The sequence below is a fragment of the Sardina pilchardus genome, chromosome 4 (genome assembly GCF_963854185.1).
Source record: "Sardina pilchardus chromosome 4, fSarPil1.1, whole genome shotgun sequence".
Classification (NCBI taxonomy): Eukaryota; Metazoa; Chordata; class Actinopteri; order Clupeiformes; family Clupeidae; genus Sardina; species Sardina pilchardus.
This window is the reverse complement of record NC_084997.1, coordinates 13,483,593-13,493,936: the sequence shown is the minus strand read 5'-3', so window position 1 is coordinate 13,493,936 and position 10,344 is coordinate 13,483,593. Positions and strand designations below refer to the sequence as shown.

General features: G+C 40.6%; 1 protein-coding gene across 1 annotated transcript; it reads right to left on the bottom strand.

The window, feature by feature from the left end:
* Window positions 1–1,321: 1,321 nt before the first annotated feature.
* zic2a (zic family member 2 (odd-paired homolog, Drosophila), a) lies at window positions 1,322–5,464 on the bottom strand. The gene is made up of 3 exons (XM_062534226.1): window positions 4,097–5,464; window positions 2,574–2,737; window positions 1,322–2,341 (listed from the first exon to the last, which is right to left on the bottom strand). The coding sequence occupies exons 1-3, from the start codon at window positions 5,070–5,072 to the stop codon at window positions 2,120–2,122; spliced, it is 1,362 nt and encodes a 453-aa protein (XP_062390210.1). The 5' UTR covers window positions 5,073–5,464; the 3' UTR covers window positions 1,322–2,119.
* Between the last annotated feature and the right edge of the window lie 4,880 nt (window positions 5,465–10,344).

The following is a 10,344-nucleotide window of genomic DNA, read 5'->3' as shown; positions in this document are numbered from 1 at the left end:
TTGCACAACTTCCAAAGCCAGCTCTAATAACAGAACGACTGAGGTAAACCTATACGTGAATGGAAATTCAAGTTCCGTATTTGAGGTGATCATACCTCTTTACTTATGATATCCTACTAAAATACACTTGAATCTAAGCAAAGTGATCCGTAGTGGTACTTTCCCGTAGTCCGTGTCAGAGTAACCCTGCCCTCCCGACTGCTATTGTGGCGGGAGTGCGCTCTGTAGCGAGTATATTGCACCAACTTCGTCACACCACAACCAGCTAGATGAAGTTGTAAACTGCCGCGCTTGTTTGAATTGTAGCTCGTTTTGTCAAGCGTCTTCTCCCCAAGGGTACTAGGCTACTATCCCAGAGTAAATCTCTTGGGCGGCATGTTGTATCTTGTAATGTTGACCCAATATATCCCCTGTCAGATGTTAGACTCTCAGCGTCTGTGTATCAATTCTTTGCTACTATTAGTAGCCTATAAAACCAGTAGGCTACTAGAAAATACAAGCGCAGTCTCTGTGCCCCATGTCCAGGCTTGATTAGGAGACTTATTAAGTATCTAGAAACATGTTTAACTGTGTGCTTCAACAACGCGCAAAGCTGACTCAAGCTCAAGTTCATGGTCACTTGATGTTGAACTCCATTAGGTCTAAAGCAGATAGGGGGAGGGGGATGGCACACCAAGACTCCTAAATTCTTCAAATAAGACGGGGAGAGACAATGCCTAAGGCCTAAGGCCTTTCACTTGCCCTCAATGGCAAAGTTCACATAAGGAGCTTTAAAGCAACAACTCACACGTGAGAACAATATTGGTTATAAGCTTTGGTAAAGTCTCATAACCTTGCATTATCTCATTATTCTTTTAAAATAGTCCTACTTAAATGTTGCTATTTCATAGAAGCGTTCTGAAATCCCTTCAGCATGTTCTCCACTCCTCCCAGGCCTAGTGGATAGCACATGTCATTGGAGTGAATCGCCGAAACACCATTCGCCAAAGATAAGATTCGGATTCGTGTCAAAGTGGCCTATCTTCTAAACCTTGCTTAGTTTTAATCGCTGCAGTACAAACATTGAAAATCGCTTACATCAGTCTCCTCAAGTCTATGATGTACAGAGCCACATTGCCACATTGCGCTGTGTTGAAAACACACACACACACACACACACACACACACACTTGCAAATAGCCTGCAAATAAACTGTGGTCAGACCTCAAAAATTGCTATGGGTGTTGAACTGTATCATAAGTCCTAAGCGAACAACTACTCTCTGCTTCGCATCTCACGTCAACAATACGGTTTTCCCCACACAAAACTATCCAACAGGAAGTACACTTGCAACACATTTTTATTATATTTGTATGCAGTAAAATTCTTATCACAATAATGGAGAAAACACCTCTTAAACTTTGAACAAAAACACTTAACAAAACAACTGCCCGAGTTCAGCTCATAATTGTACATATTTATAGTAAAGAAACATTCTTTATAAATATTGTTTCATCTGTAGCAAGTAAATACCATAATTTAATTACAAATGGATAAATATGGCAGTCGATATTTACAAAAGGAAGTTGTAATTACAGAAAATTTAACGGCACGACGTTTATTTTCCTCACAATCTTCCAAATAGTATTTCACAATTCAAACTTGCAAAGCACAAAACGTCACAAGTTAAGCCCAGCGAACTAAAATATACATTCACAAGCAAATATTGTGTCTTTCGTAGTTGTGTTGACTTTGGCACTCCTTCCTGCTTATAGATGTTTTGTTACAATCAGTTTGCCTCAACGGGATCACAATATTTAACATCATAATACAACTTTTATCCATAATATGTGCACTAAAAAGTCCAGTTAGAGAAATAGCTACCATTGAATGAACATCTATACACCAAAAACTGACAAAATCTATTACAACCATTGGGAGAGAGGGTGTGTAATAATTATTTACAAAATAGTGTATACATGTTTAGCGCAAATCACTTGGCTGATCCTCCATGGTGCCGTGTTATGGCGCTTAGTAATAGCGTTCGTATAGCCTATACAGTGGTTCCTTTTTACAAGCCTGTCCAGATCTTGAGTTTTCTTGCTGTTTTCTGAACTGGTTTTGCGCTGTTGCCAGAGTCCTAAACATACCACTCACTGAAATTGGACGATAGGCTGCTGTGGCTGTGGCTGTGGTTGTGGCCGTTGTTGTTGTTGTTGTTGTGCACTGCTGACGCGGGCGACAGATTGTTGTTGCTTTGCGTCTCGGTGGAGGGGGACACCAGGCCAGGGGGTGTGGAGGACTCGTAACCGGAACTGGCTGCGGGCGACGAGTCTGATACGGGCGGGGAGGCTTCATGAACCTGGGGAAATACAACAGTAATGCTTAAAACGCGCAGCAGCAGCAGCAGACAAATCTGTGTGTCATGGCATAAGTTCTGTCCCAACACTACACTACAATCAAGTGGTGCAGAGAGTTACATTTCATGTGTTCCAGAACCACCACGCCTCCCTAAACCACAATAACAGCTACTGGAGGCCAATATGTGTATATATACATATTGGCAGAAATACTGGAGAGGATGGTGGGCTTACCTTCATGTGCTTTCGTAGAGAGCTGGGATGTGTGTATGACTTGTCACACATTTTGCAGAGATAGGGTTTGTCGGAGGTGTGAACGTGCATGTGCTTCTTTCTGTCGCTGCTGTTGGCGAAGCGTCGGTCACAACCCTCAAATTCGCACTGGAAAGGCTTCTCACCTAAATAACAGAAAAAAAGCCAGGCAAAGGTTAATTATATCAGAAATTATGTATGGTGAATACATTCTCATTGCCTCTGACTGCACACAGCATTAATTGATTGTTTCATAGTAATTTGATTCATCACTTCCCCACAAAATGTTGCATAGGGCATAGGCTATAGGTAACCTAAACAGTTGGATTGAGCTGGCAGAGAAAATAGCATCAAATTCAGAAAAAGCCATTTTTACTTTGTACTTTGCTGTTTTGAAAATTGTATATCACTCTAAAGAGAGCCCGTGAAATCTTAAAATATGAGCATAGTAAAATATTGGCATAGTCTGGGTGCAAGTTTAGTATGACCGCCATTATTGACCCTGGTGAAACATTATTTGTGAAATGATGAAGCATAATGTTTTGATGGAAAACTGAAAAGTTTGGCCATTTGAAATAAGTTATAATACAGTATGTAGTATTGTACACTTTGCTATTTCTGTGTAGCTCCTTCTACCCATTAGTTATGTGGCATACGGGTTCCCAGAGCGTATAGACAGCATAAAGACATTTTTGAGATAGTAATTAACACCCGGACTAATTCAGCACTCCATTACAACTAAAAAGTGAAATCCTGGTAATAGCCTGTCTAGCACCTACATTGTCAATGGAATATGTGAGAAAACAAAAGGCCGCGTCGTTCTTTCCTGGAAAGTAAACAGTAGCCTGCTACATGCTTTTATTGTTTATTCGCTCGACTTCACCATAATCAGTTTAGAGCTCTGAGTTTGTGATCTTTGTTTTAAAAAAAAAACTGTATTGATCCACGTTAGTAGAACACAACACGCGGACAGTTGAATGTGGAAGCATAGGCACACGCGAACATTAAACCGGGTGAAGAGATTTACTGCCTCTCTGCGCACGCGATGAGCTACCAGCACAGAGCCCTCATATCGCCTTTGACCCGTTTTAAAGTTTATGAACCACAAACCCTCGACAGTCTGTTACATAATTTAGTACATTGTTTCAAAACATCGCATTTATTCCGGGCTAGACGAGCCGTAATCGTTTCCAGAAGCATTAGTGGAGTGATCGCTATAGAAATGAAATACTATTCGACTACCCATTGGTTTTTTCAAAGACGTGATTCTACATTTGATTTTATCTAGAAATATTCCCAATAAAAAACAACAAGAACAAAAAAACTAAATACGGATAACAATTATCAATTCTTGTGAACATATTCATTTTAAACAGGCGAACGACTCAGGTGTATTTCAACATTTTAAAAGCGATATTTACCCAACGCCCATTTACTTAATCATTACTGTCGTAGTACACAAATGGGAATGTCAAAATATATTTTAAACAACAGAAAATAATTACCTGTATGTGTTCGCTTGTGAATCTTCAAATTTTCCGACCGTGCGAAGACCTTGCCACATCCAGGAAACGGGCATGGAAAGGGCTTCTCGCCCGTATGCACTCGAATGTGGTTGACTAACTTGTATTTGGCTTTAAAGGGTTTGCTTTCTCTGGAGCAGTCTTCCCAGAAACAGATGTGGTTGCTCTGTTCAGGCCCCCCGACGTGCTCCACGGAGACGTGGGTGACCAACTCGTGCATGGTACTGAAAGTTTTATTGCAACTCTTCTTGGGGTTGCTGAGCTGCTCCGGGTCGATCCACTTGCAGATGAGTTCCTGCTTGATGCATTGCTGCCTCATGTAACGGAAGAAGGCACCAGGGTGGTGGTGATGCGCTGCCATGTTCATGCCCATGTTCATATTCATGGACCCATACTGGTTGTGCAGTTGGGCGGCGGAGTAAGGGTCGGTCCTCGGGCTGGATACCTGGTGATATTGATCGGATCGGCCGAAAACTTCCCCCGGTAGTCCAAGACGCATCTGCCCGTTCAACACGTTTGGCGAGCTGTGAGACCCATGCTGGTCGTGGATCCCGGGAAACAAAATGTGACCCTGACTGTCTGTATGGGAGTGATGCAGTGACCCCGCTGTGGGGCCGAAGATCGCATGCTGGCTGCTGGCCGGGGACGAGTCTCCGAAACCCCGGCTGCGAAACAGAAAGTCCCTTGTTGAGTTAAAAGGCGAGCTGGCGTACGATGTGACATGAGCTGCATGGGCACCCAGCGCCGCAGCGGGGTAACCTGGAGCCTGCGAGGTGAACGCGGAGCTCTGTCCGGGGGAGAGATCGTGGTTCAGTTTGAAGGCACCCATGTGTGCCGTATCGACAAAGCTATTTTGTGCTAAACTCAAATCTCTGTCCTGCATTTCGCTTGCTGAATGATGCCTGGCAAACGTGCCAACTCCCAACCCAGGGAACTGGTGACCAGCGTCCAATAACATGATTTCTCAAGAAATGAAAATTCTCTTCGATTCAGTCTATTTACAACTGTTCAGTCTGTTGCAAAATAAATCAAATGCCTCGGCAGTTATGGAAGTGCCAACTTCCAAACACGAAAACACTTCATCAGGCGAAGTTCAGCGCGATTATCCGCTAGAATGAAAACGGTGTATATTTTGCGCAAGTCTATTTTCTCGTACTTAACTTGTAACTCAAAATCCCATGAAATTAGTTGTGGAGACTCCCCTTGTTTTGTCTTCTCAAATGTATTTTTTAAAAACCCGATGAGATTGAATAATTCTTACAGGCTCTTCCTCACCCTCAATGCGGATCCTTGCAGCATCTCGGATTGGAATGTTTATTTCTTTCGCTAGTCTGTGTTTATCTCGGAGGGTCCCTCTTTCTCAGTGGACTGGCAGTACCTCCTCTTACGCCCCCTTTAACTGGAGCCCGGTCATTCATTTGCCGCAGTCTCATTGGCCACTGCGTCTCATCAATCCCAGGTGCCCCTCCAATCGTTGTTACCCCTTTAGCGGCTAATAGCTGATCGCCATTTTCCACTCATAATTACCGCCTACTTTTTCGGGAAGGCTTTTTTTGGCGGACTGATAGAAGGGAAAAAATAACCTCTTACGAATGGTCCAAAATCTTATTTTTATACGTTAATCATCATTGGCCGAGCGATAATAATGTGTCGCGTTTGCACAGTTGTTGAAATCTGAATATCGAAGCACATATGCAGCATACATACAAAAATCGCCCGCTTCAAGGCAATCCAGGGAAAATGGATTTATGGCCGGGTATAAGAGAAGACACACCAATACTATATTCAGATCACGATAAGACGTAGCAGAAATTCATAAGATATTCCCCCAACTAGTCCACATGGCCGCACTACTCGACTGCGGGGAACGTGAGTATAGATAGCCTCTGTGTTAATAGCTTTTGCATAATAGCGGCATAGATGTGGAAATGATCCTCAACCTGCACGTTTTTTTCAAACAAGATCGGTGTTAACTTGCATTTTTGGGGTCCATACAGGGAAAGTAGTCATATCTAGTCAAACAACCGGCCTATGTAGCCAATTCAGTTTAGAGCAAAGCTCTGCGACATTTTCAACGCAAATCAACATTTATGCTGTTGTCAATCACGGTATGGGGTAACACCCTTATTCTCCTCAGCTTATACCAACACGTATAACGTTTTTATAGAAATTTAATAACGCAGCAGGTCAAGGAATAACATTGTACTAGGCCTGCTTTGTCGTGCTCTCTATAGACTACACCAGAATGCATCAATAATATAACTCATGACACTAAATATGTCTCACATTATCTAGTCAACTGAGGTTTTAATGCATATGACTGCAATGTATTGGAGGATTTCCACATTATAACCACTATTCGGCATTAACACAGAATGGCGCAGCCTGTTTCCAATATTGTAGCATGTCGTGAAGGTATAGGCTACCTCATAATGCTTAATAATTGATACCACTCTCTCTCACTCACTCATCCACACACACACACACACACACACACACACACACACACACACACACACACACACACACACACACACACACACGGTTACGATATTTGTATTACATTTGATATAATAATAAAATGTAAATGTCCAAAAAAATCAATTTTAAGGATACATTTACTGGCCAGACGCACTCTCTCTCTCTCTCTCTCTGAGTGTGTGTGTGTGTGTGTGTGTGTGTGTGTGTGTGTGTGTGTGTGTGTGTGTGTGTGTGTGTGTGTGTGTGTGTGTGTGTGTGTGTGTATGTTAGGACACTATGATGTGAAATGAATCAGACAGCTAATGCAGGACGCCGCGTTAGTTCCTATTCATTTTCACAAAAACGCACACCCGTGAGTACAGTCAAATCTATAACATTTTTGTCAGTTAAAAATATAGGATACATGAAAATAATCAAATAAATAAATAAACGGACACCACACTCGCTTAAGGTTAAGAGGGGTTCGGGGGGTTCTCTTTGCCAACGAATCAGCAACAGCTGGTGACTGAAATGGCAACATTAAAGGAAGTTTACTTACATTGTCATTGAACTCGAGTTTCACAAGCTCCCTCTCCCAAAACACACCAACGTTACTCTCGTCCACCCTTTGCCTCCAAACGTTCGAAGGAGTGAATAATAGGGCGGAAGACGTATAAAACTTGGGAATTCTGCCTGTGTCTGCTCAAAGCCATGCAGCTTGAACGTTGTGTACCATTCTTCCAAGACTATTTCTACCCTCTCCGCAGGAAACACAGGAGCTGATCCAAGTTCAAAGTCGCGTCTGCCGACCCCTCTAAGAAGTTCTTTATTTCTGTGGAAAAGCACAAAAAACCTTCCCCCCGCCACTTTAGACAAAGAAGAAAAAAGAAATTAAAAAGAAAAAAGGGAAAAAAAAACGACTGGCCCACAATAGGCCTGTGGGTAGAGGTAGCAGTCCTACATTTGCTCTATGGAGAAACTAAAGCCCAAAATATTACATTTTACTTGCACTTGCCTCGCCTCTTAGTTGTAGATTCATAAAATTGAAAGGAAAATATTAGACGGTGCGTTTGAGTACATATTTGCCATATAGACATTAACTATAAAATGTGGAGTTTTTTCCATTAACTTAATTTGTGTTTTTTTTATCTATTAAACATCAAGCTAAAAACATTTGTGAAATGTTTGATGTATTTTGCAATACCCAGATGCGCCATGTTATTTCCCCAGTGAAAGTCTTGCTGTCTGCAATGAAATCACAAAATACAGCAAGAGTTCCCCGTTACCAACGGCCCTTTCTACACATGTGGATAGAGTTGACACTATCCATATGTTTTCACATTGTTGCTTAGCTCAAATGACCTTGAGTGTTTCAAGGGCGTTTGACCTCTGACCCAGGAAGACCACATACGTTGCCCTTTGAACTGCTTATGTAAAATATAAAATATACCTCTGTTAAAACAAAGACGTTCTGCTTAAAAGTTTTAAGAAGCACCGAGTTAAAATGAGGAATTATATACACATATCACACAAAGCCTATAACATTTGAGCAATTAATTAGAACTGGATATATATCGATGAAATCAATACGTTTAATCATTTATGTTATTAGTTTCCTCAACTTGCTGATGGGGAGGTTTAGTTACCCCTTTAAAACTTTAACGTTAACTTTTCTGATTAGACGTTCTCCAACTTTTTGTCAGACTGATAGCATATGTTGGTGAACAGTAGGCCTGATTATATTTTCAAGGATGTGGATCATTTCATTGTTTTGCCTGTTAAAAGTATCTTTATTAGGTCTACTCTAAAGTTTAATTCGTTAATTAGGCTACGTAGTCTAAGACGGTGCCGAAGAACGTGAGTGCCATGCTTTGACTCCTCAAAGGGAACTTGCAGAAATTCCCCATTGGATATTACCATAGTGAAGAACTGCAGCGATAATGAATATGACAGATGGATGGCTATGCACAGCATAGGGCCAACGCTAAAATGTAATGTAAAGCAAAGTAATGTAATACACCTTAAATGCTATAAATAAATCTTAAAGGACTTAAATAACTTAAAAAAAACGTAACATTATTATTATTCTGTTTGAGCTACAGGTGCAGACTACAGAAGTTCTGTAGAGGTCTTTGCCAACTAAGAATTTCTAATAATATTATATCAGACATGACTTAAAAGGGTTAATAGCCCAAATCTGTCCTTGCACTATAGGCTATATTAGGACAGCAGACTACAATTATGCGCAATGACTTACCGAGACAATAAAGCTAGACACATTAGACAGACAGAGAGCCAGACAGAGGCGAACAACTAATCTTCAATAGATGGGTGTCACTTGTACACAAAAAATATACTGTCAATTAGTGCTGTTCATCACTTTAATTTAGCATTGGTTGTTGGGTGCAAAATAGCCTACTATCAACAATTTGTTCATGCTCAGTAATGGACCGTCCTGCTCTGACCAATATATGTAATTATACTTAAATACTCATAAATGTATTATGGCATACATTTTCAGAGAGATCATTCAACATTCAATTTATTCATTGCATTATTCAATTCTTGAAAACTTTGCCAAAGCACTCACCCAACCCCAATATCATAAATCGATTACAAAGGTGTCTCGGAATTAAGACATATTAAATCGATGACAGATACGCATCCTGCTGAGTTCAACAAGGAGTCTACAAGAGGGCGTGTGCGGGTACCATAAAGTGCAGCAATATACTCCTTTACAAGTTTCACCCTGGTACATTTAAGGGTGAAGTCATAAAGAGTAGCCAAAGCACAGACACTGAACACAAAATACATTTTCCGAATAGGCTACTCCTGTTTTGGGTCTCCCAACAATCCACCTGTATGTTTGTCTCAAAGGGTGTTTTATCCATGTTAGTGAATTAATTTGCTTACATAGATAGCTTACGCTGTTCAGCGTTAGGAACGTCGGTGTGTGTGATTCAAAAGTGCCTCTTTGCATTTGGGGGCGTACAGTCATTTAGCAATATTCCAATTTCGGTACAATGTGAACTGTTTTCAGGTGATGATGGATAGCATACATATTTCAGATAAATAATAGAAATCACGTCAGGAAGTTGGTATGAGAATGAAAAACTAAATATACATGTTTTTCCAATGTTTTTATGTTTAACAATTTGTATATAAAAGAAAACACTGACTGAAGTAGAACATATATAGATGCTGTAGTTTATCCTGAGGTCTGTGCGTATCAGCCTACCGACAGTATACTGTCCATGAAGGAATGTGACTTCTCTTGTACAGCCGTTTTGTTAAAAAGGATTATCAGACTAAAATAGGCCTAAAATCGAGATGCTTGAATTTCACGGTCTCGGACACTTTGTGTCAACATATTGTATTATTGCAGTAATGAAAATAAACTTGTGGCACATGTTTTTTAAGGATGCCCAGAGCCCTTGTACTTCTCTTTGATCTCTTGAACAACAAAAGAATATTTTGGCGTTTGCGTAGCTTAAAGTCTATATTAACATGACGCACACTTCCTATAGTTATTTTGAGAAGGAAAGGGCTTGAATTTGGTCTTTTGAAAACGTATTTAATTCTCTCTGGTTATGTTTTGAGTTTATCTAGCATTTACCTTAAAGGTGGTGCATATTCAATGTTTTGTATTATGCATTTTAAAAACATCATTTTATTTATGTTACCATAATTCATGGATAATAAATGAAAATTATCAATGTTGAATGTGTGTGGCCCATTTGTCTGTCATATGTGTGTGTCTTGGTAAATAA